The sequence below is a fragment of the Rhodotorula paludigena genome, assembly GCF_050403205.1.
Source record: "Rhodotorula paludigena JCM10292 DNA, Rt_paludigena_JCM10292v1_ctg23, whole genome shotgun sequence".
Taxonomy (NCBI): domain Eukaryota; kingdom Fungi; phylum Basidiomycota; class Microbotryomycetes; order Sporidiobolales; family Sporidiobolaceae; genus Rhodotorula; species Rhodotorula paludigena.
In genome coordinates, this window is record NW_027481435.1 from 245913 (window position 1) to 269140 (window position 23228).

General features: G+C 65.0%; 8 protein-coding genes across 8 annotated transcripts; 5 read left to right on the forward strand and 3 right to left on the reverse strand.

Annotated features, from left to right (window-relative positions):
- Window positions 1–570: 570 nt before the first annotated feature.
- On the forward strand, window positions 571–2201 carry YHM2 (Yhm2p; the record flags this gene model as incomplete). The annotated part of the gene is made up of 9 exons (XM_076649363.1): window positions 571–663; window positions 794–908; window positions 987–1160; window positions 1248–1323; window positions 1403–1504; window positions 1577–1730; window positions 1841–1993; window positions 2083–2109; window positions 2172–2201. The coding sequence occupies 9 exons, from the start codon at window positions 571–573 to the stop codon at window positions 2199–2201; spliced, it is 924 nt and encodes a 307-aa protein (XP_076505162.1).
- A 1072-nt stretch (window positions 2202–3273) lies between these two features.
- JCM10292_001546 (fungal specific transcription factor domain-containing protein) lies at window positions 3274–6523 on the forward strand (the record flags this gene model as incomplete). Its single annotated transcript, XM_076649364.1, has 8 exons — window positions 3274–3334; window positions 3399–4309; window positions 4374–4430; window positions 4498–4855; window positions 4914–5248; window positions 5309–5382; window positions 5446–5857; window positions 5918–6523. The coding sequence occupies 8 exons, from the start codon at window positions 3274–3276 to the stop codon at window positions 6521–6523; spliced, it is 2814 nt and encodes a 937-aa protein (XP_076505163.1).
- A 188-nt stretch (window positions 6524–6711) lies between these two features.
- JCM10292_001547 (uncharacterized protein) lies at window positions 6712–7466 on the reverse strand (the record flags this gene model as incomplete). Its single annotated transcript, XM_076649365.1, has 2 exons — window positions 6712–6905; window positions 6971–7466. 2 exons carry the CDS (start codon window positions 7464–7466, stop codon window positions 6712–6714), a joined length of 690 nt encoding a protein of 229 aa, XP_076505164.1.
- Window positions 7467–7907: 441 nt separating this feature from the next.
- Window positions 7908–8947, forward strand: JCM10292_001548 (glutathione S-transferase family protein; the record flags this gene model as incomplete). The annotated part of the gene is made up of 4 exons (XM_076649366.1): window positions 7908–8000; window positions 8120–8212; window positions 8298–8817; window positions 8886–8947. 4 exons carry the CDS (start codon window positions 7908–7910, stop codon window positions 8945–8947), a joined length of 768 nt encoding a protein of 255 aa, XP_076505165.1.
- A 595-nt stretch (window positions 8948–9542) lies between these two features.
- Window positions 9543–10496, forward strand: JCM10292_001549 (glutathione S-transferase family protein; the record flags this gene model as incomplete). The annotated part of the gene is made up of 4 exons (XM_076649367.1): window positions 9543–9635; window positions 9695–9787; window positions 9847–10363; window positions 10426–10496. 4 exons carry the CDS (start codon window positions 9543–9545, stop codon window positions 10494–10496), a joined length of 774 nt encoding a protein of 257 aa, XP_076505166.1.
- Window positions 10497–10675: 179 nt separating this feature from the next.
- Window positions 10676–14096, reverse strand: JCM10292_001550 (uncharacterized protein; the record flags this gene model as incomplete). Its single annotated transcript, XM_076649368.1, has 11 exons — window positions 10676–11206; window positions 11276–11947; window positions 12005–12057; window positions 12129–12800; window positions 12864–12982; window positions 13062–13193; window positions 13269–13460; window positions 13525–13666; window positions 13732–13767; window positions 13929–13944; window positions 14019–14096. 11 exons carry the CDS (start codon window positions 14094–14096, stop codon window positions 10676–10678), a joined length of 2643 nt encoding a protein of 880 aa, XP_076505167.1.
- A 608-nt stretch (window positions 14097–14704) lies between these two features.
- Window positions 14705–21671, forward strand: JCM10292_001551 (uncharacterized protein; the record flags this gene model as incomplete). Its single annotated transcript, XM_076649369.1, has 11 exons — window positions 14705–17344; window positions 17417–17514; window positions 17585–18686; window positions 18743–18811; window positions 18870–18950; window positions 19006–20206; window positions 20267–20428; window positions 20487–20716; window positions 20796–21023; window positions 21086–21445; window positions 21516–21671. The coding sequence occupies 11 exons, from the start codon at window positions 14705–14707 to the stop codon at window positions 21669–21671; spliced, it is 6327 nt and encodes a 2108-aa protein (XP_076505168.1).
- Window positions 21672–21876: 205 nt separating this feature from the next.
- JCM10292_001552 (uncharacterized protein) lies at window positions 21877–23019 on the reverse strand (the record flags this gene model as incomplete). Its single annotated transcript, XM_076649370.1, has 3 exons — window positions 21877–22045; window positions 22105–22334; window positions 22420–23019. The coding sequence occupies 3 exons, from the start codon at window positions 23017–23019 to the stop codon at window positions 21877–21879; spliced, it is 999 nt and encodes a 332-aa protein (XP_076505169.1).
- Between the last annotated feature and the right edge of the window lie 209 nt (window positions 23020–23228).

The following is a 23228-nucleotide window of genomic DNA, read 5'->3' on the forward strand; positions in this document are numbered from 1 at the left end:
CTCGTCGGTCGCGCATCCGCTCTGACGCCGTGCTAATCACCTGGGTAGATGAGAGACGACCGCGCAAGGCAGAGAGCGAAGCAAGACAGGAAAAGGGGGGGTCGTGCGATCGACGTGTTGGTCGCGTCGCTCGTCCCAACGCCGACAAGTCCGCTTCCTTTCGCCCTCTCGCCGCCTGTTGCGCTCGATACCGTTTCCGCCCGTCTAGTCAGGCTCTGTTCGAGCTCCTTGCGTTCCCTCGCCCCTCGACTTGCTCTCGTTCTCCTCAGAGAGGTGTGGCCCCCGCACTCGCGCCTCCTCAACATCCTCGTCGACATCGCTGACTCGCACCTGCACCGCACAGACTCGCGCAGTAGCCTTCACAGGTGTGTACACAGCTTTGCCACTGCTCACCCTCGAGCAAGACGCGCTCTTCGCGCTTCGCTCGCTGCTACCCCACTTGCGGGCCTCAACCCCTGTCGACCTCGTCCAGGCTCAGCAAGCCAACGTGCTGACGACCAGACCTCGTGCAGCCGCTCTTCGCCTTTCTCGTCCCCTCCACCGCCTCCTTATCCCCCCACTCCAGACGCCATGGCCATCGACGCTGCGCCCGCCGTGCCCGGCCAGAAGAAGCAGATCAAGTGGAGCAACATTGCCCTCGGCGGCATCATGAACATGTTCGAGGTGCGCTTTCTCAGCCTCGCAGACTCCAAAGGTCCGAGCGGGACGAGGAGCGGTCGACCCCCTTTCCTTCTTCCGCTTCGGGGCCTCTTGTGAGTCGCGAGACTGACCAGCCGTGTTCTCTCCTTCGCAGGTCACGACCCTCGGGCAGCCGCTCGAGGTCGTCAAGACGCAGATGGCGTCCGCGCGCGGCGACACGATGTCGCAGGCGCTCAAGAAGGTCTGGTCTCGCGGCGGTGTTCTCGGCTGTGCGCTCTCTTGCCTCTTTTCACTGTTCGCCCCTCGCAAGGACAGCACTGATGCCTGAAGGTTGAAAAAATGCACAGTCTACCAGGGCCTGATCCCCTGGGCGTGGATTGAAGCCTCGACCAAGGGCGCCGTCCTCCTCTTCGCGGCGGCAGAGATCCAGAGCGCGGCAATGACGGCGGGTGTCGGTCCTGCGGCGGCAGGTCTGCTCGGCGGCATGGGTGGCGGTGTCGCGCAGGCATACGCGACAGTCGGTGCGTAGAGAGGTCGTCTGCTTCGCGTCTTCGCGAAACGCTGATTCATCGCGTCGTGGGTTGCTGACTCTTCCCCAATGCGCACAGGCTTCTGCACGTGCATGAAGACGGCGGAGATTACGCGGAGCAAGATGGCGGTCAACGGGCAGAACCCTCCTTCGACGTGCGTTGCGTCCAGCCTCGTCCTTCTGCGCTAACTAAGCGCTCGAAGCGACGTGGAGCTTATCGATTTGAACGCACAGGTGGAAGCTCTTTGGCGACATGTACAAGAAGGACGGCATTCGCGGTATCAACAAGGGTGTCAACGCCGTTGCGCTGCGCCAGATGACCAACTGGGGTTCCCGGTGCGCCTTCTCCGCCCCCTGCACAGTATACAGCTGTGTGAAACTGACTTGACGAATGTGTGTGACGCGCAGCATGGGCTTTGCGCGCCTCGCCGAGCAGTCGATCCGCTCGACTCGCGGCATTCCCGAAGGCAAGAAGCTCGACACGCTCGACCGCGTCGCCGCGTCGACCATTGGCGGTGCGCTCGGGTGCTGGAACCAGCCGATCGAGGTCGTTCGCGTCGAGGTGAGTCGCTCGGACCCTTGCGCGTTTGCGGCGCGATGCAGCAACTCCGCTCCGAAGCGCCGACCCAAGATCCGAGCACACACTCACGTCCCATTTGCCGCGCGCGACAGATGCAATCGATGGCCAAGTCGAGCGCGGCCGAGTCTACGCGCCCGGCCAAACCGACGATCGCCAACACGCTCGCCTACATCTACCGCGAGAACGGCATCAAGGGCCTCTACCGCGGTGTCACGCCCCGCATCGGTCTCGGTATCTGGCAGACTGTGCGTCTGTATTCCATCAGATTCTGACTATTCAGCAGTCGTTGTGGGAAGCACGAAGCACGAAACTAACTTCGCTTCCGAGTTCACAGGTCTGCATGGTTTCGTTTGCCGACGTCGTACGTACCGCTGCCATCGTCTACTACTGAGGATACAGACTGACTCGATTGCGCACGCACAGGTCAAGGAGTGGCTCGAGGACAAGAAGTAGATTCGCTCACGCGCGCTCGCCCTGCGCCGTATCCTCGCCCCAAAAGGACATTCCGCCTAGCGTTCCTTCTTCCAGTGTCTTCTCCCCTTCGTTGTTCGTGTCTTCCTGGGGTCCTTTCGCCGTCATCTCTCTCGGTAGTCTCCCGCCCCCTCGTCTCTCCTTCCAGCGTCTCCTCGGTTCCCTTCCTCTCGCTGCTGCAATCGCACATAGAGCCGTCTGTCATCTTCGCTCGATGGCTTCGAAGAGCGCATGGTGAAGAGGCGAGCAGCGAATGAGGGAACGGCGGGCTGCCAAGGTCGGGCGTGACCTTTCGGCCGACTCTCGCTCTCGCTCCTACTCAGGTTCCCGACATCTCGATCAAGGCCCGCTTCGACTCGCCCGAGCTCGAAGAAAGCTCTCTCGTGGCTCGCAGTCCAGCCTCAGCCAGCCTGGACGCGTAGCACAGTCGCCATCTGGGGTTCCGTCTCGTGCGATAAGCACCTCTTTCGGCGCAGATCCTGCCGTTCGACACCCCGCCGGGGACCTCTACTGCCGCCGCACGCTAGGTGCAGCTCGCAGCGACCTTTCTCGTCAGCACCGGCCGCCCGATCTGCGCTGTGTCGTCGCCTCCTTGCCGTTCGCAATCGCGTCCGCGTCCCGACGGATTCCGCGCAGACTCCGCTGCGACTCCTGCGTTCTGTGATAGGATCACAAGCACTGTGAGCGGCTACACACGGCGACACAAGCCTGTCCAGGTGCGTGATCTCTTCTTCCGCTTCCGTCGGAACACCGGAGTGTCGAGTTGGCCGACTCGAGACTGAGAAGACGATTGGCTGACTCGCCGAATACGTACAGAACTCTCTTCACACTGCAAGTCTGCGATAAGACCGCTCAACCGGCTCTTCGCCTCGAGACGCGACATGTCGACCTCGTCGATGCCTTCCCTTCCGACTGTTCGCATCTCGCAGCGCGCGTCGACCTCGTGCTCCGAATGCTCACGACGGGTGAGTGAGGTCTGAAATGTGCATGTGCGACACGAGAGAGCTGATCGAATTGCATGTTCGTCGCCTGTCGCTCCTCCTCACCAAACCACATGGTTTTACCGATAATCTCGATTCGACCGCTACTTCAGAAAACGCGCTGTGACAAGCAGAGTGAGTCTGCAGCGACGACGCGGGTTGTCGTTGAATAAGCTAATCATACCGGTTACTTGCGCAGTGCCCTGCGGCCAATGCCAGAAACGCGGGAAGGCGCACCTCTGCCACATCGTCCCGCACGTCCGACCGAAAGACGCCGAGCGCCTCCGACAGACGGCAGCAGCATCTGGCGCACCGTTCTTTGCATCGACGGTCCCGCCGCGCAACCCGCCCTCGTCGAACCCGTCCGACACGCCTGCGCCACAGCTGCCGCACGGCGAGAATGAGCCTCATCTGGCGCATGGTTCGCCGGGATCAGTCGATGCGCTTGCACTGTCGGCTTTCGTCGAGGTCGACTCGATCCGCTCAACGATCGAGAGCCTGCGAGGCCGACTCGCCGGGCTCGAGAGCATCCTCGTCGCGGCATTCGGCAAGCTGCAGGATGATGACGAGCGCTGTGCGGCTCTAAATCTTGCGCTACAGCAGCAGCGTGCGGCCGCAGAGGGGCTCAGTGGCATCGGTGCCAAGGCGGAGCAGATCAGCCCGGCCCTCAACCCGCCCTCGAACCTGCCCTATCCCGACGCAGCCCTGCCGAACCCGCACGGTACAGGGGACATCTTCGTCAACGGCGCCGTGCACACGCCCTACACGCCCTTTGCACCGCTGCACGCGCAACCGCCGCCTGTCCCGCCTCCGCACCTCACCTCGCGCCCGTCTTCCACATCGTCGACTGCCGAGCCGAGCTATGCGCTGAGCGGTGGCGGTTCCGATGCGAGCACGACGCTTCTTCCGCCGGTGCATCTGCCGGAGCCGGGCCATCTGCACACTTCGAACGGCCATGGCTTCGCGTACGGCGCATTCGGCTCGGCAGAAAGACAGGCCGATCTGCACGACATGTCGGCCGAGGCAACGGGTGGGGCGGACGGAGCGGTTACGCGCCGAGAAGAGCTGCGGGAGGAGGAAGTTGCAGCGAGTCTGAGCCTCGAGTTCATGGTGCGCGCCAATTCCTCTCGATACCAGAAGCACGAGACTCACGCTGCTTTTCTCGCCTGTATAGGCTCTCGGACGCAATCACGTGCTCAGCGGGCCGGGCTCTTCAGCTCAAAGCCACCCTGTGCGTCTCTCCCCAAGCCAGTTAAGAAGGTCAAACTTCGACTGACTCCCATGTGTGCCGCCCTCAGCACGCTCTCGACGAGACACAGCTGCCGGCATCGCTCGTATTTGACGTCTCTACGCTGCCGAACCACCCGTCCGCGCTCTTCCCGACGTCCGCCTCTCTCGCTCGCGTACTCCCGCCCTTCCCCGACTGCCAGCTCATCCTCGATCACGCGCTCGAGTACACGGGCTGGCACCATGCGTCAGTGCACGCGCCGACGTTCCGCGCTGAGCTGCGCGAGTTCTGGGCGCATCCGGCAGAGACGCGCTTCGACGAGGCGAGCCCGGCGTGGCTGGCGCTGCTGTTCGCCCAGCTGTGCTGCGGCGTGCGACACATGACGACGGCACAGCTCAAGCAGCTTGGTCCTTTTGGTCTGACCGACGGTGCGTTCTCTAGCCGGCCTCCCCAAAAACGTCGCTGACTGGCTTGCTCCGTGAGCAGAGGACATGCGCACGCTCACCAAGACGCACCTCGACGCCTCGCTCGCGTGCCTCTATCGCTCCCACTTCCTCGAGAATCATCAGCTGCACGCTGTACAAGCGATCTCGGTCCTCGTCATCTGCTGCCAAGACGGCGCCTTTTCGAACCTTTTCCCGATGCTCCTGTCGACGGGCATCAATCTCGCTCAGGACCTCGGGTACCATCGCCTACCGTCGGAGGAGGCGTGGGAGGCGAGTGTCGCTGGACAGCCGCTCGAGGTTCGGGCACGCAGCTTGATCGCCTACGAGACGCGCAAGAGGGTTTTTTGGGCGCTCGCAAGCCAGGACTGGTTCAACGTGCGTGTCGTGTGCTATACTCGCCTGGCTGTATGTCAGCTACTGACGCTGTGGTTGCAGATTTCCTTCCGCCGCACGACCGCTGTGCAGCCGCTACAGGTCACGACGCCGTTGCCTTCGAACGCTCACGACGAGTACGTATTTCCATTCCCAAAGACGCGACTCCTGGCTTCGAGACTGACGCAAATACCCTGCAGGGACCTGATGACCGGCATCCTGACCAACCGCCCGCCCTCCGAATACACCGTCGTCTCGCGCTTGCTCATCTGGATCCAGATCGGCCGAATCCTGCAGCAAGTCTTCCAGCACATTGACGAGAACCCGGTTCCTTCGTACGACTACGTGCTCGGGCTTGATGCGCAGTTGCAGCAGCTCCTTGAAAACGTGCCCGAGTGGATGAACAGCGACGCTGTCGTGCCAGAGCGTCACCCGCCCAACTGGGCGTGGATGCGCACGACGTTGAAAATCTCCAGCTCGCACAAGGTCCTCACGCTGCACCGCGCCTTTTTCCGCCGCTTCGAGCCGTCGCGCAAGCGGGCGCTCGATGCGAGTCGAGCGATTCTGCGCGAGGCGACGCACGCCGGGGATTCGAGGATGTGGACGGTGCCAGTGCGGTCTCTCATGCGCAACGTCAGGCTGAATCCCAAGCTAACGAGCTTCGTTGCGTAGTACCATATCAGCGCAGCCGCCTCGGTCGTATGCCTCGATCTCTTTCAGCGCGGCTCGCCTATCTCGACGCTCGTCGAGGAGCGAGACGAGGTGTACGGCGCGCTCGCGACCCTGCGCCGCATGAGCTCCTTCTCCGCCATTGCCGCTCGTGGCGCGGCCCTCATCGACAATCTTCTTGCTGAGGAGAGTCGCTTGCCGCCGCTTTCGCCGCTTGAAGCCGGCACGAGCCCCAGCACGGCGGAGCGGGACCCGAAGCGCCGCAGAACGGACAGCGGAGATGCCTTCCATCATCATCATCAGCTTGGAACAGGAGGTCTACCGGGGACGAGCGTCGGCGGCTCACTTGCCAGCCTGCTCGTCTCGCCGAGCGTTGGCGGGTCCGGAGCCACGCCCTCAGGCGTCGTCTTCCCCTCTGCGACGCAGATCTCGCCTGCGGCCGGTGACCCGTTCCCGATGCTCTCGGCGAGCGAGCCCAACGGGCTCGGGCTCATCAACGACCTCCCTCCGTCGTTCATGAGCGCCTTTGTCGACGCCGGCTTTGATCCGCTCGACGGCGCGATCATGGGTACGACGGGTTTGACTGTGGGAGCGGGAGAGGAGCCATAGCAGGTGCGAGGAGGAGTGAGGTAGAGCATCCTTTTGGGCACACCGATCAGGTCATGTTGTGCGGCTAGAGCGCCGCTGTTGTAAGACTCGCATCAGTTCCTCGCCCCGGCTTCAGGAGTCGCTTCCGTGGCCAGCTAGTTGCGCACTCTCGTACATGAGATTCGGTCAGGACAGCGTTGTTCCCATCGTTACAGGTAAACCGCCTTGGTTGCGGATTTTGCGGGAACAGCTGGTCGGACAACGAGATCCGCAGTTGTCGGCGGCGCAGAATGCGGCGGGAGAGTCGGGGGCGTGCTTGGCGAGGCTGGTGGGGACGGTGCGGCCTCGGCGGTGGGCAAGCCAGCTTGTCGCGCCTGCTCTGCCGCATCTGCTTCGCGGAAGACTGCCGAGAGGAGCATGAGCCGGTCGTCTCGGGGAGCAATACGCGGGCAGGGGGGGCTGGCTTACCCTTCTCCCAGTCTGTCTCGTCCTTCTCCTCCTCGTACCCCTTGCCCTTCTTGCCAAAGAAGACCTCCGTCCAGCTCGTCGCCTCCCTCACGCTCGCCTCGGCGCTCACGGCCTCCTTCCCCTTGCCCCTTCCGAGCCCGACGAGCTCGAGCTCGCGCTCGATATCCTCCTGCTGCTGCTCAGACAGCGACGCCCGCGCCGCGGCGGGTACAGCTCGCAGTCGTGCGAGGATCGTCTCGAGGACCGAGATCTGGGCCTGCAAGTGGGCCCGCTCGGTGTCGCGCGCGGTGCGCTGGTGCGAAAGGTTGAGCGCGAGGGACGTGATGGCGGACAGGAGGATGAACGGGTAGATGGTGGCCGCGGTGAAGTACTTTGGCGGAGGCGGCGGGGGAGGAGGTGGTGGTGCGGCTCCTTCTGCGGCGCCGCTGATGAACCGCACCGGGGTAGCACGTGTGCGGGCGCTGTGTCGTGCACGACTCGCAGCGTTTCGCAGCATCGAGCGGTGTAGGCGACGGGCAGGAGGGACACTTCGTCTCATCGCTTTCCCTCGTGAGCGAACGGGGCGTTTCCTCAACCTCACTCTTGCGGCCTCGAGGGACCGGCGGGAGAACTGAGAAACTTTCCGTGAGTAGCACGCGCGGTCGATTGAGCATCGCGCGTGCTACACTGGCTGCCCGATGCCTCTCGTACTTACCGTATCGCTTACAGCAAGTCTCGTCCTTCCGGGCGACATTCCGTTGCTTGCGATGCTGCACTGTCACGCGTGGCCCTAGAGCTTGCCGCATGTCGGCGCGCGTTCCCCTCGGCTATCGCTCGCTGACTGCGTTGGCTGATTCACCTGCTGACTGGGTGCCGGCCCGCTTCCGGGTTGAGCTGCGCCGTAAACTCACTTGCCAGGCTTGCCTCTGCTTGCAACTCTTCGCTTTTCTCCACGACCATGCCGGCTTACATCGACCCTCCGAATGCGACCGGGATCGCTGCTCAGACCGTCGCGCGACGCGCAGCTCCGCAAGACCTTATATTCCATGCGGTACGCGCATGTTCTCTGTATCTTGTTCGGCGACACAAGCCACGCTAGGCAATGTCAGTCGATCAGCTTTCGAGTCAGAGTCTAATTGACTGATTGCCCTCTCCATCGCAATCGCGCAGGGCTGGTTCTGCCCCTTTGCTGGGCGCGTATGGGTTGCGCTCGAGGAGAAGGGCATCCCGTATCAGTACAAGGAGCAGAACCCTTACGACAAGGTGAGCGCGCTCTCCGCTACGTGCCTCGTCGCGACTCCGCTGATTCGCTGTTTTGCGCGATTCTGCGCTGCGTCGCTGTCCGCAGGATCCCGAGTTTCTCAAGTTGAATCCCAAGGGTCTCATTCCGGCATTACAACATGACGGCCGCGGCCTATACGAGTCCAACATCCTCCTCGAATACCTCGAGGATGCCTTTCCTTCAGCGCCCGCATTGCGACCTCGCGACCCGCACGAAGCAGCACTAGCCCGCCTCGCACTGCAGTTCATCTCAACGACAGTGGTCCCCGCCTTCTTCCGCCTCATGCAGGCGCAAGGGCAGGAGAAGCAGGACGAGGCGAAGGAGTCGTTTGTTCAAGTGCTCAAGGAGCTCTACAACCAATGGTTCGACAAGCAGACTGGCGCACAGTGGGCTCGAAACGACACCTTCGGCTGGATCGAGGCGGCGCTCGCGCCCTTCCTCGCCCGCTTCCCGCTCCTCGCAGCGCACCGCGCGTTCAGCATCGAGATGGTCGGACCCGACTTCAGCTCGTGGGCGGAGCGCGTGCTAGACCGCCCGAGCGTTCGAGCGGTCCTGAGCGCACCAGAGGCGTACCACACGATCTACGGTACGTGCCTTGCTGTCCTGCTCTCGATTGGTCCGACTGACTTGATATTCATCGGGCGTCCTATCCAGGTCGCTACTTCAATGACACGGCCAAGAGCCAGGTCGCCCAGGCAACCCGTAGTGCCGCATAGAACTAGCCGTCAATCGATATAATCGAAAGTTCTAACGCGAGAGACAGCGTGAGTCTCCGCTGAACACCTCCGCCGCTTCCACGTTGCTTGCGCGAGGCCCTTTCTCAGCCCTACGGCTATGTTCGAAGCCGTCGAAAATGACTGCAAAAGGCACTTCAGTACCCTGAGACCCTGTACAACGGCTCACGGGCAGGTACATGCTTCCGCGCGCCGGTATACGCTTTCCTCACCCGCTCTCGCTTCCCTGCCGTACTGCGACTCTTTGCGTCACACACGTCGCGTATTGTGGACGCTCCCAGTCTGTCTAAGTAGCGCTGCCAGTACGTGCCCCTCAAGTCACTCCCCCACTTCATCGGTTCGGCCTCTTCTCGCGGCTTCCTTCTCCCCACGCTGCCACCGTGGAAGAGCAGTACGAAGCACACCCTGCTCGTGCGGAACCGACTGCTCTGTGCGGCCCTTCGCATCACTGCCGCGCTGCATTCATGCTGACCCGACTTCATTGCGTCGTCCCCACACTCGATGGCCTCATACGCCTCCTCAGCTCGTTTAAGAGCACTCTGACACCTAGAACTCCTCTGCGAACTGCTACACCACCATGCCTGACCACGTCGAACCTCCGCACGCCACGGCTACCGCCGCCGAAACGGTCAAGCGGCACTCTGAACCTCAGGATCTCGTCTTCCACGCCGTATATTCGTTCTCAGCAGCTCTCACGAGAGTGTCCAGCTGAATCTGGCACATTTGCAGGGCTGGTTCTGCCCGTTCGTCCAGCGTGCGTGGATTGCGTTGGAGGAGAAAGGCGTCCCGTATCAGTACAATGAGGTCAACCCGTACAAAAAGGTGCCTGCCGGGGCTCGATGACTGCTCACAGGACAATTACTGACGCTCATCGACGGCAGGAGCCGCACTTTCTGAAGTTGAACCCAAAGGGCCTCGTCCCGGCGCTCGAGCACCACGGCAAGGCGCTGTACGAGTCGCTCGTCCTGCTCGAGTACCTCGAAGATGCGTATCCTTCCGCGCCAGCCCTGCGCCCTCGCGACGCCCACGAAGCCGGCATCGTCCGCCTCGCGCTGCAGCACATCTCGAACGTCGTCGTCCCGACCTTCTACCGCTACGTCCAGGCGCAAGAGCCAGAGAAGCAGGCCGAGGGCAAGCAGGCGTTCGTCAAGGTCCTGCAGGATACGTACGAGCAGTGGTTCGTCAAGGGCGACGCGCAGTGGGCGCGCGGGAACGACTTTGGCTGGATCGAGGCCGCGCTCGTGCCATGGGTTGCGCGCTTCCCGCTCCTCGAGAAGCACCGCGCCTTCAACATCGACGACGTCGGCCCTGAGTTCAAGGCGTGGGCGCAGCGCGCGCTAGACCGCCCCAGTGTCAAGGCGACGACGAGCGAGGCGAAGGCATACGAGAAGATCTACCGTGCGCGCCCGTCCTCTTCCGGGTGCTCCAACGCTTTGGCTCACCTCTCGACTCGTGCACAGGCCGCTACTTCGAGGACACGGCCGAGAGCGAGGTGGCCAAGGCGACGCGCAAGGGCGAGTGGCTGAAGTAGATGCTTCAAGTTGCCTAGTCTACAGCGAGGTCAAAGAGAGTCTGCATGAGTTCGCGAGCGGGAGAAGACAAGGTGTGTACACAAACGGAAACGATTACGCGAAGATACAACACATCCAAACGGAGAGAAAGGGGAGAAACAGTTCCGAGGGGCGCGCGCGAGAGAGAGGAAGGTGTGGATCAGGACTTGGCCGCCGGCTGTGCGTCCGTACCGCTCGGCGGTGGTGCTGCTGACGCAGGGCTCGCGAGCTCGACGATGAGACGCACGGCCGTCTCGAGGAACAGGTATGGGCTCGAGACCTCGGCCGCCGTGCGACGCTTCGGCGCTGCATTCGCGCCGCTGCCGCTGTGGGTATGGTGGTGCCCCGGCACAGGAATCCCGTGGGCGCTCGCTCGTCGCTGGCCGAGTAGCTCGGGCTTGCGTGCGCGCAGTTCGTCGGCCGTGTTGTGCGGCAGGCTCGAGCTGAGCTGCGGCGCGTGCGACGACGAAGCGGCACCCGTCAGACTCGGCAGCTCGCCCCCTGGAGCGAGCAGCGGCGAGGTGATGGCCGAGCCCGAGGGCGAGACCTCCTGCGAGCGGGGGGCGAACGCGGACGAGTAAACGCCGGCGCCCGGGACGGGCGAGGTGCGCAGGGGCCGGTAGCCGAGGTTGCGGAAGTCGACGAGGTAGTTCTGCTCGTCGATGCGGTACAGCTGGAGGTCCATTCGTACCTGTAAAAGCGGCGGCAGGTCAGCATTCGTGACTAAATTGAACGTCGCAGACGCAGAAAGAAGGCGAACCATGACGTCGTCCATGCGACACCTCGTCTCGACAAAGTAAAGCTCGTTGGCCTTCTTCTGCCGCTCGTCCTCCTCGCGCCTCCGCCTCCGCCCCTCGCTCTCCTGCCCTCCGCCTTCGCGCTCCTTGGCCTTGCCCTCACCCTCGTTCTCCTTGTCGGCATCCGACGCGCGCACCCGCCACTCCATCCCGAGCGCCTTGAGCGTGCGGTAGATCTCAAGCATGACCTCCATCGGCTCGCTCCGGCTCCGGATCCCAAAGTGCCACCGCTGCCGCAGCCGCTTGGCCGTCGAGCTCGACTGCGCCGTCGATGCGCTCTGCACATGCCCCTGCTGCAGCCCGCCACCGCCGCCGCCGCCGCCGCTGCCGCTTTGGCCCGGACTCGACCCGCTGCCTGTAGCGCCCGGCGACGCGTTCTGCGTGCGGTCCGGCGTCGGCGTGAGCGGCTGCGCGCCGCTCCTCAGCGGCGAGTTGAAGCGGTGCAGGAGCGGGCGCGACGGCGCCGAGAGGCTCGCTGCGAGCTCGGGGTCGTCGAGCGGTCGGCGGAGGGACGTCTCGAGCACGCGGATCGTATTGGGCTGCATGGGCGGAGAGCGGACTTCGGACGGAGGGGGCGAGTTGGCGTCCTCGGGAGGGGCGGGCTTCTTGCGCAGCGTGGGTTGGCGATTGCGAGGCTGTGGAAGCAAAATGTGAGCTCCGGCCAGCACCAGTAGAGAACAAGCGGGACGAACGTCGCCAGGAGGAGCATAGAAGCTTTGGATAGCCTCGGCATCGTCGTAGTGGGCTGTGCGGAGGGACATGTCCGTGTCAGCCTAAAGTGCATAACAGCAAGGCCAACAAGCGATCGCGACGCACATCCCTCGACCATGCGCTTGTTGTCGCGGCACAGCTGGTACGCGATCCGCAACTCGCGGTCGCCGCCCTCCTTGAGTTTCGCCCACACCTCGTCGCTCGTGAGCTCCTTGATCTTGTCGCACAGGTCGTCGACAATCTCCTGGTCGACGACGCCGAGCCCGTCGACCCACTCGCGCCGCCGCCCTTCGACGCCGCCTTTCGCTACGGCGGCGGCAGCAGCAGCGGTAGGGGACGGCGTCGTTGTGGCCGCGCCTCCGCCCGGGGGGAGCGGCGACAGTTTCGGCGCGTCGCGCTCCTGCTGCGGCGTGCGCGCGCCGTCGCTCTCCGCCTGGTGTTGTTGCTGCTGTTGGGGCGGCGGCAGTCCCGTGCTCGGCGTGAGCGGGCCCATCGCGGCGGGTTCCAGCCCGGTCGGCGTCTTTGGTTCGCTCGCCGTGTCGCTCCGCCCGCCCTCGCCCTCGCCGTGCTCGACGTGCTCGTACGAGTGCTTCTCGTCCGAGCCTTCGTACGGCGTCGAGAGCGGCGGGAAGAGGTACGACGGGAGGTCCTTCTGGAACCACGGCAGCTGGCGGATCTCGTGCAGCTTGATGCGCTTGTTCGAGTCGACCGTGAGCATGCGCGAGAGGAGCGAGCGCGCTTCGGCAGAGAGGAAGGGCGGGAGGGAGAAGATGCCGCCTGTGCGTGCGCGAACCGGGCGTCAGCCGCTGCGTGCAGACGAGGAGAGGGGACGAGACCTGCCATTGATTTTCTTGAACAGGAGGGGGATGTGGTCGTCGTCGAAGGGCAGGCGGCCGCAAAGCATGACATAGAGGATGACGCCGCACGACCAAATGTCAATCTCGGGACCTGCGTAGAGCCTGTGCGGTGGCAGAGACCCGTAATGCCGTCAGCCATGCGTTGCTGAGTCAGAAAAATTCGTCCCACTCTGCGACGCACTTTCCACTGATAACCTCGGGTGCGGCATAGTTGGGCGACCCGCACGACGTCTTGAGAAAGTCGCCGTCGCGCATAATGTTGGACAGACCAAAGTCGGCAATCTTGACGTTGAGATACTCGTCGAGCAGGAGGCTGCGGCAGAGGGTGAGCGTGTCAGCCGCGAACTTTCGCAGACTCTGGGGCGCAAAGGTTGTCGCGCGCACGCACTTTTCGGGCTTGAGGTCGCGGTGGACAATGTTGTGCGAGTGGCAGTATTCGAGTGCGCTCATGATCTGCTGGAAGAAACGGCGGGCCTCGTCCTCGGGCATCTTGCCGCGGCGGACGATGTAGTCGAACAGCTCGCCCGAGAGGTACTCGATGACCATGATGATGTCGGTCGGGTTCGAGACGACGTCGTAGCTGTGGTTGCGTGTGATCAGCCACTGGCGGGACATGCACACGAGACGACGAAGAGGAGACGGACAGCTTGATGATGTGCGGGTGCCGGAGGAGCGAGAGGTACTGGATTTCGCGGTGGACGCGGTTGGCCATTTCTGCGCTCGAGATCTTCCGCTTGCTGATGAACTTCATGGCGACCTTGAGGCCCGTCTTGACGTGCTTTGCGACTGTTGGCCGAGGGGGATGGGGTCAGCCGAGGTGGAGAGGCCAAGGTGGGGAGTGGACAGCGCACGCTTGACCTTGCCAAACGAGCCAGTGCCGAGGGTTGCTGCGGTCGCGGGCAAGGAGTCGCACGGTCAGCCTGGGCGGTTCCTCGGGCGTAGCGAGGCCGCGGAACAGAGTGGGGTGCAGGGTGGTGCAGCGCGGCGGGGACGACGCAAGCGGGTGCGGCAGTTCGACGCGGGGGATGCGCAGGGCAGTGCAGCTCACAAATGATCTCGTATTCCTGCAGGAGCGGGGCGAGAGGGCAGGTCAGCGGTGGGAACTCGGCAAGGCGGGCGACGAGCGAGGGGGACGCACGCCGATGACCTGCGGGGCGCGCCTCGAGGGCTGCTGGCCCTGGCCCGGGGTTGGGAGGGGCGCTCTGTGCCCGACCATTGCGCTGGGCGAGCTGCGGCACAGCGGACGAGTGTGGAGAGCCGAGAGGCGAGCGAGGCACCGCACCAACGTCAGCTCGCCGCGACAGCCAAGCAGAGTGAACAGTGCCAGTGAGCATGGCTGGCAGAGCGTAGTATGACGCTCGCCGGCTTGCCCGCACCGCTCGCGAGCGACGAGTCGACGAGAGCTTGCAGCGTGTCTCACCTCGCCCTCTCTTCCACTTGGACTTCAGCGCTCCGGTAGATGCTCCAGACAGTCTTCATACACCCGGCGGATCCTCGCGCTCACTGCCCGCCGGGACGAGGCGGTGCTTGCCGGTGACGCGCGCTTCGACTTCGCTTCTGCCTCGCACCGCTGCGCTCCTCGTCCCGCAGCATCCGCTGTAGAGCCGCGAAGAACAGCCGAGCAGTGCAGCTGGACCACCTGTACCCCGCTGATCCTCCCGCTAGACCTGGGCAGCGCGGTCTCGCTCAACTCGGTCCCTCGTTCGCTCGTCTGCCCCGCGTACGCTCATGCACCCACGCAGGCTCGAGCCGCGCTGTCGAGCTGACGGACGAACCACACAGGCTCACTTGACTGCGCCAGTCGTCTAGCGGGACCTGCAGACGATGACCTCGCCGTCGGCTCCTCCGCGCTCGGCGCCAAGCGGTTCCGACGCTCCTCCTCCGCTCGCCGTCCCATCCAACCAGGCACTTGCGTCCGCACCCGCACCAGTAGCACCAACTGCCCCGCCAGCTGCATCGACCAAGTCGCCCGCACTCGTCAGGGCTCTCAGCGAGCTCGAAGTCGCGGAACCGAAGCAACCTACCCCTCCCGCCCAGTCGTCCCCCGCCTCGAACGGTTCGGCGCACGGCGACCTTGCGAGCCCACCGTCGTCCAAGCGCCGCAGGAGCAGCGCTTCGACCTCGGCGCCCGTCTCGGCGCCTGCTTCCTCCGGTACCTCACCCGCAGCAGGTGTCGCCGGTGCTCAGCGCCGCCTTGCCGGCGGGCTCGTAGCGGGCGCCGGGCAGCTGCGCGGCAATGCGGAATCAGGCATGGCAGCGGAAGGAGAGACTGCAGCTCCCGCCGTGCCCGCTCCGTCCGCCTCGACGCACGTTACGCCCCCGTCCCGGGAGGCGGGCGCATCCCTCCCACTCGCCCGCAACGCTTCTTCGGTCCCGCTCTCTCTCCCGACTTTTCCTGTCCTCCCTCCTACAGCGCCTGCGCCAGATCAGACGTTCCAGACGGCCTCGCAGGTCGCGTCGATCCTCTCGCTGCCACCGCCGCTCCTCCTCCAGCTCGCGCGCGCCGACTCGCCACAGGCGCAGAAAGAGATCGCAGAGCAGGAGGGCGTCAAGGGCTATCTGAGCAGCATGGCTATCCCGCCGCCAAGCCCGACGACACTGGTCAACTCGATCGCGCGCGAGGGTTTGTCCATGACCCCGGCCACGCGCGATGCGGCTCCTGGCGCCTCTGGATCAACGACATCTGCGCTCGTAGCTGGCTCGTCTGCGAATGGCGCGCCGTCCTCCGCCGCTGCGCACACCTCGACGCCTTCGCCTGCACCCTCGTTCCGCCTCTCACTCTCTCTCCCGCTCGAACCCTTCTCGCCCTCTTCGCTCGACCTCCCCGACTCAGCCGACGGTATCGGGCACCCTGCGATTCCCGTCCTCCTCGGACAGGTCTTTGCGCCTCCCCCGCTCACGCCCGGCGTCCTCGCGCCCATCCCCGGCATGCCCGGCGTCGGCGAGGCCCTGCGCGGCGCCTCGAGCAAGGAGCAAGGGTTCGAGCCCGTGTATGCGAGCGTCGAGCAGTGGAGCTACGAGGTCGCCAAGGACCAAGTCTTCTCGTCGGCGTCATCCTCCGCCGCCGCCGCTCCCGCCTCGACCTCTGCGCAGCGCCCCGGCCTCAGCACGTCGCGGTCGTTCAACGAGCGCGAGGTGACGCAGCTCGCGCAGCAGATGAAGGCGTGGGCGCTCTCGGAGCAGGACAAGCAAGTCGACCAGCGCGTCGTCGAGGCCAAAAGCGCTGCCGTCGTCCTCGCTGCCCAGGCCGCGTCATCCGGCTCAGGCCAGGACGAGCTCGTCGACCTGAGCGTGTACGCCGAGGCGTACAAGCGCCAGCTCGACGCCCTCGCGAGCGGCTACTTTGCCCAGCTCCACCGCGACGCGCTCCAGCGCCTTGCCGACGAGAAGGTCGGCGAGCAGGACGCGCCCGTCGCGGCCATCGAGCTGTACCCGCGCCGCTCGTCGACGTCGCCCGTCCCGCCCATTGTCGCGACTGCCCCTTCGACCGGATCCGCTGCGGGTGCACCCGGCGCGCACGCCCCGACCGACGCGGCTTCGGCGCTCTCGTCGTCGCAGGCGCCGACGCTCACGTCGCTGACGTCGCTCACGTCGTCGCGCACGCAGGCCGAGGCGATGCACGTGCGCGCGTCGGCCGCCGCAGCCGTCGCGGCGCAGGTCATGGCGGCCAAGGACCTGGCGCGGCACGCGGGCGAGCGGCTCGCGAGCCAGGGGCGCGACCCGCGCAAGGTCGTCGAGGAGGTCGAGGAGCTCGTCGAGGTGCAGAAGGGCGGGAAATCCCGCCGCGGGAGCGCCGCGGCCGAGGGGCTCGGGATGGTCCTCGGCGGCGGCGCGGGGGCTGGGGCGGTGGCGGGCGCGGCGATGAGGAGGTCGTCGACGGGCGGGAGGAGCGCGGGAGAGGCGATGGCTGTCGAGGACGTGGGCAAGGCGCCGCGACTCGCGTCGCCGCCGCTCGTGCCGGCCAGCGCGTCGGCGAGCGGGAGCGGCTCGCCGGCTGCTCCGACACTCCACCAGCAGCTGCAGCAGGCGCGGCAGGCCGCGTCGCCCGCTTCGCTCGCAGACTTGGCGTCGCTCCCGCCGGCCGGGCCGCCGCCTTCTGCTGCGCACTCGCATGCTCACCCGCCGCACCATCATCATCAGCACCACCAGCATCACCATCAGCACGGACACTCGATCCAGCCGCCGTCGATCCTGTCGGCGCTCACAGGAGGCGGCGGCGGCACGCCGGACCTTGCCGCGCTCGCGACGCCCGAGAAGCGCGACTACCTCCTCGCGTACGCGCACCAGCTGTACTCGAGCGACCCGCAGTCGCACGAGCTGCTGCCGCTGCTGCACACGCTCGAGAGCATGCACGGCGACCACCTCCCGACGCTCCTGCTCATCAGCTGTGTGTACTACACGCGCGGCGAGCTGGAGAGCAGCTTGTACTACAATAAGCGGCTGCTCACCTTTGACCCGAGCTACGTGCGTTGTCTCCCTTCCTCGCGTCTCCTAGTTTCGCTTCCCTGACGAAACTGACCGCGTGCGAGTGTGCAGGTCGAGGCGATGAGCAATATCGGTACGACGCTGCGGGCGATGGGGAGGTGGGCCGAAGCCGAGTCGTGGTGGTGGAAAGCGATCAAGCTGCGGCCGACGTGAGTCGCGTCCTCCAGTCCCTTCAACCGAGAGAGAGCCCTGACTCCTTTCATTGTCGCGCTCGGGCAGATACTGGGACGCGACGGAGAACCTCCTCGGTGTCCTCTGCAACCCAAACTCGAGCGCGACACCCGCTGCTCTCGCTGCTGCAGGTCAGCCGCCGCCTCCGACCGAGCCGCGCTACAAGGAGGCGCTTGCGCTGTGCAACTACGTCGAGTCGCAGATCTACGCCCAACCCGCCTCAGTCTCGAACCCTGCCGTGCCGACCAGCATCGAGTCGTTCGTCAACCCGCTCGAGGCCGTCCCGCGCCCTCGCTGCCTGCCCGCCGTCATCCCCTTCAACCACGTTCACCGTCTTCAGAACCTGTGTTACGCCAAGGGCAATCTCCGCCTTGCGCTGGGAGACGCCAACGGCGCGCAGGACGAGTACGAGAAGGCCGTCGAAACGGCATTGTCGCTGCCCGAATGGGCGAAGCGGGTTCCGACCCTGCAGTGGCCCGCCGAGGGCTGCTCCGTGCGTGACCTCCTCGTCGCCGCCACCGTGATCGGCAAGATCCTCGCCGCATTCGCCGAGTCGGGCGCGAACCCGGCGAGAGCTCAGCTCGTTTCGCAGATGGCGCAGCAACTCGGCGTCGCTGACGAGCGCGGCGGCGTCCCGTTCGAGCGGCTCTTTCGCACGGTGCGCTCGGGTGGCGACGCGTATGTTGCCAAGCTGCTGGAGATGGGCGGCGGTGTACTGCCCACCGTCCTCCTCGAGCCGTCTCTTCTCGTCCAGCTCCCCGGCATGCTCTTTCCCGAGACGCGCCATACGCTGCCCGCCATGATGGACCCGGCCTCCTTGACCGAGAACGGCGCCGGCGGGCCCGCGGCAATTGATCCGGCGCGTAAAGGCGTGATCCAGTCGACAAACCAGACGACGTCGACCATGCTCCTCACGCTCGCCAAGATCCTGCAAGACTCGCTCGGCCCCGTCTCCTCGGCGGCGAAGCTCACGATCGGTGGGATCCCTGCGAGTCAGAGCCTCCTCCTCCCGCTCTACTACGTCGCGCTCGCGCTCTATCCCAGTCCGTCGACGTGCAACAACCTCGGCATCCTCCTCTCGACGCTCAACGCGACGGCGCTCATTGGCAGCCAGGACCCGGCCAAGCCCGCCGTGGTCCTGACCGGACAGGTGCGCGAGACTTCCCGTTGTTCACGCGTTCCCGACCTGATGCCGTCCCCTCACAGCAACTCGCGCTTCGCTACTACGAGGCGGGCCTCAAGCTCGACCCGCGGCATCCGCACCTTTACACCAATGCACGTTTCTCTTGGCGTTGCACGCGAGCTTGGGCTGACCACGTATCTTGGCATACAGCTCGGCAGTCTGCTCAAGGACCTGGGCAAGCTTCCGGAGGCGGTCGCGATGTACAAGCGTGCGGTCGAGTTCAATCCGACAGTGCGTACAGCTGAGCTCAGGACTGAGGTCTGCGCTGATACGCTGTCGTGACTAGTTCGACGTCGCACTCGCCAACCTCGCCAACGCCGTGAAAGATACTGGCCAGATCCAGGAGTCCATCCCGTACTACCGCCGCGCCGTCCAACTCAACCCGCACTTCCCCGAGGCAGTTTGTGGTCTCGTAAATGCACTTGGCGGCGTGTGCGATTGGAAGGGGCGTGGCGGTATGGGCGAGGAATGGCTCGTCGACGAGCAAGGGCAGGTCCAGTTCGTCCCGGCGCAAAACGGTCAGACCGTCCGGCAGGGCTACATGGCGCAGATCTCCGAGCTTGTGCAGCGGCAGCTGCGCGACGGCTCGTCCTACGGTGTCGGCGTCCTGCGCGCGTACGGCGACCTGGACCAGTGGGTCGAGCTTGTCAGCCAGGCGCTTTACAACGTTCCGGCAGCCAAGGCTGGCGATGCGCTCCAACCATGGGTGTCGCGCTTCCAGTTCTTGCTTGGCGCGTTCGACCGCCGCGCTCACAGCGTCAACGAGGGGGGCTACCTGGTCCGCCTCATTGAGCGCCTGATGCGCCGAATCCAGAGGCGGTGGTACCTCACCGCGTTCGGCAAGACCACCTACGCCGCGCCCGGCTCAACGCATCACCGTATCGTGCCGACTCAGGCCGACGTCGCCTCGTATCGTCGTCCGCCTCTCCCGCCCTCGCTCCCTCCCATTCCCGTCCCCACCGTCCTTCCCTTCCATTGCTTCACCCTGCCTGTCACGGCGCGCGAGACTCGCCTTATCTCGCACCGCACCGGCCTTCGAATCTCGCACTCGACGCTCAACCAGCCGTGGATGCCGCCTGTCGTCTACCCTCCGCCGCGCCCACCTGTTGACGGCAAGATCAACCTGGGCTACGTCTCTTCGGACCTCGGCAACCACCCGCTGTCGCACCTGATGCAGAGCGTCTTCGGCTACCACGACCTGTCGCGCTTCAACGTCTTTGTGTACGCGACCTCGCCGAGCGACAAGTCGCCGTACCGGACGAAGATCGAGGCCGAGTCGCAGCACTTCCTCGACGTCTCGCGCCTCTCGACGCAGCAGATCGTCGACCGCATCGTCCAGGACGAGATCCACGTCCTGATCAACCTCAGCGGCTACACCAAGGGCGCGCGTAACGAGGTCTTTGCGGCACGGCCGGCACCAGTGCAGATGAGCTACATGGGTTTCGCCTCGACGCTCAGCGCCGGGTGGTGCGACTACTTCATCGTCGGTACGTTTCTGCGGCCGTCAGGAAGCTGAGGCAGCTCATTGAACCAGCCGTCTTCTACAGATCCGATCGTCTGCCCGCCCAAGCTCGTCTCGGGTAACCTCTGGCGATGGGATGCGGGCTTCTCGCGCCAAGTCACGAAGGCGGCCCCAATGCGTCCGACCGACTTCGAGGGCGACCTCGACCCCGAGGGCGCGTCCGAGGCGTTCGTCTATACCGAAAAGCGTGAGTCGTGCCGCAGGCATCTAACATAAGCTTCACTGACACTGACACGCGCTTGCAGTCATCTACCTCCCGCACTCGTACTTCGTGACGGACCACAAGCAGGCATGGCGCGAGGACGAAACGATCGGTGTCATTCCCGGGCAGGCGCCGCTCACCAGCTCGCTGCCGCCTGGGCCCGAAGCGGCGTGGGCGCTCGAGGAGCACAAGCGGTGGCAGATGCGCAAGCAGATGTTCCCCAGCATCCGCGACGACACGGTCATATTTGCCAACTGGAACCAGCTGTACAAGGTGCGTTGCGGCCCCGGTTCTTACGCTCAGACGACGCAGTCTGCGTCGGACGTATGCTGACTCCGGGTTTATCACGCAGATCGACCCATTCATCTTCCGCATCTGGCTCTCGATCCTCAAGCAGCACCCGAACTCGATCCTGTGGCTCCTGCGCTTCCCCGCACCGGGCGAGGCGCACCTGAAGGAGACGGCGGCGCTGTGGGCCGGGCAGGACGTCGCCGACCGTGTCGTCTTTACCGACGTGGCGAACAAGAACGAGCATATCCACCGCGGGAGGATTGCGGATCTCTTCCTCGACACGACCGAGGTACGTTCATTCTGCCTCGAGCCGCTCGTACTCGTCCCACACTCACCCGAACCGACGAACAGTGCAACGCCCACACAACCGCGGCCGACATCCTCTGGTCGGGGACGCCGATCCTGACCTACCCGCGACACGAGCACAAGATGTGCTCCCGCGTCGCCGCCTCGATCGCCGTCGCGACGGGCTTCGGGCGCGAGATGATCGTCTCGTCGGCCGACGAGTACGAGCGGCGCGCGCTCGAACTCGCAACCGGCCTCTCGTACGAGCGCGTGCCGCCGACGCCTGGTGCGCCGCAGAGCTCGCTCGAGGGCGTTGAGCAGCGCCGGGCGGTTGGAGAGCTCGCAGATTTGAGGAAGGCGCTGTTTCTCTCGAGGGAGCAGAGCCCGCTGTTCGACACGAAGCGGTGGGTGCGCAACCTCGAAAAGGTGCGTCTCGCCTCGTCCTTCGCCCCTCTCCCTCTGCTTCTCTAGAGACTGATGCTCCGATGCTTTGCAGGGTCTCGTCGAGGCGTGGGAGCGGTACGTCTCTGGCGCAGAGTTCGAGGACGACGCCGCGTTCGCAGCGGGCCCGACGCGCCAGACGGCGACGATCTGGTGCGCCGACGACCGCGACGGACCCAACGTCGAGGCAAGGCACCCGTACTTCCAGTGAGGGCATGCAGCAGACGGTCGTGCATACCTTTCCCTCCGCCGTCTATCCCCTGCCGTCGCATCAAACCCCCTTCCGTACATAGTTCGACTTTGCCCTCCTGCTCCTTGCTCTCTCGCAAAAGCATGCACATCATCTCTGTGACCACTTGCGCGCATGCTGATGTAGCGAGAAATCGCGATGAGATTGCGCCCCTCCAGGCGACGATTCACCCCTCTGCCTCTGCGCGGTCCCACCCCTCCATGTAGGCGGTGCGGAGCGGGTTGAGCTGCGCACTCTCCTCGTCGTCGAGCTCGCCGTTGGCGCCCCGGCGACCCTCGTTGAGCCAGTCGTCGATCTCGGCCTCGTCGGGTTCGTCGTCCGACTCGGCGTGGAACCTGTGTAAAACGAACTCTCCAACGTCCATCAGTCAGGGGGTCTCGCGACTCATGATCACGGCACCGAGCGCGAGTGGGAGCCGTATACGCACATGAAACCGCTCAGCGCCGAGTCGACGCCGAGCGCCCCCCTGAGCAGCTCGCCCGTCTTTTCGGGCCTGTGCTCGTCGAGCGCGGCTTTGCGGGCCTTGCGCTCGGCAGACTGGCGGTCGAGCGCGACGGCGCGGCGCTGGAGCGCGAGCGAGTCGGCGAGCGAGAGCGACGCGATGAGCGATTTTGGGCTGCGCGACTGCCGGGGCGTCGATTTTAGGCGGCGGCGGCCGAAGGGCTTGTCAGCTGGTAGCACAGGGCGAGAGATGTGGGGGAGGACGCACGAGTGCTTGAGCGGCTATGCGCCGCTTTGCGCTGGGAGAACTCGCCTCGTCTGATGCGCCGCTCTGAACTAGGTCCTGCATCTCTTTGGGACCTGCATGCCCCTGTCCGTCGTCGTCCTCGGCCTTGACCTTGACGTCGTCTCCGTCGGCGATGGCTGGGTCGTCGTCGGTGATGCGGGTCTTGTCGAGCCCCTCTCGGATGCGCTGCACCTGGTCGAGCTCCCGCATGCGCCTCTCGATGCGGTCCCTCTGCGCCCGCAGTCGTGCGTCGCCGCCGGGCAAGCTCGCGACCGTGTCTGGCGAGTCGAGCAAGCGCACGGTGCGGTCGAGCATGTGTGCGAGCTGGTCGCCCGAGAGCTGCGAGAGGTCGCGGTCCTTTCCGCGGGCGATGAAGGGCGACTTTACGCGGTCGTGGCGGAGCTGGCGGGCGTGGGCGCGCTGATCGGCATAGTTGCGCGGGGGCTGGCGCGGAGGCGGGGCGGCGGCGGACGAGGACGAGGAGCGGGGCAGCGATGAGGAGGACGACGGCGAGGGATCGGCGGGAGGGAGCGGCGGGAGGGTCGAGGGCTGCGCTGGTCGAGGCAGTTGCAGTCCGTGCATTCTCGCCCTGTAGCTCGCTCGTGGCAGTGCGGTAAGCGGAAGAAGCAACGCGACGAAGACCGACTCGCACCTCGGACTTGCTCTAACGCCAGCCTGTCGCGAGAAGGCTGGCTACGAGCTACACAGAGCTGCAGAGATGCAGGCAGGCCCTTCTGCCGTCTCTCGCGCTCCGCGCTCGTCGTCGCTCGCTGCTCCTGCCGCGACTGCAC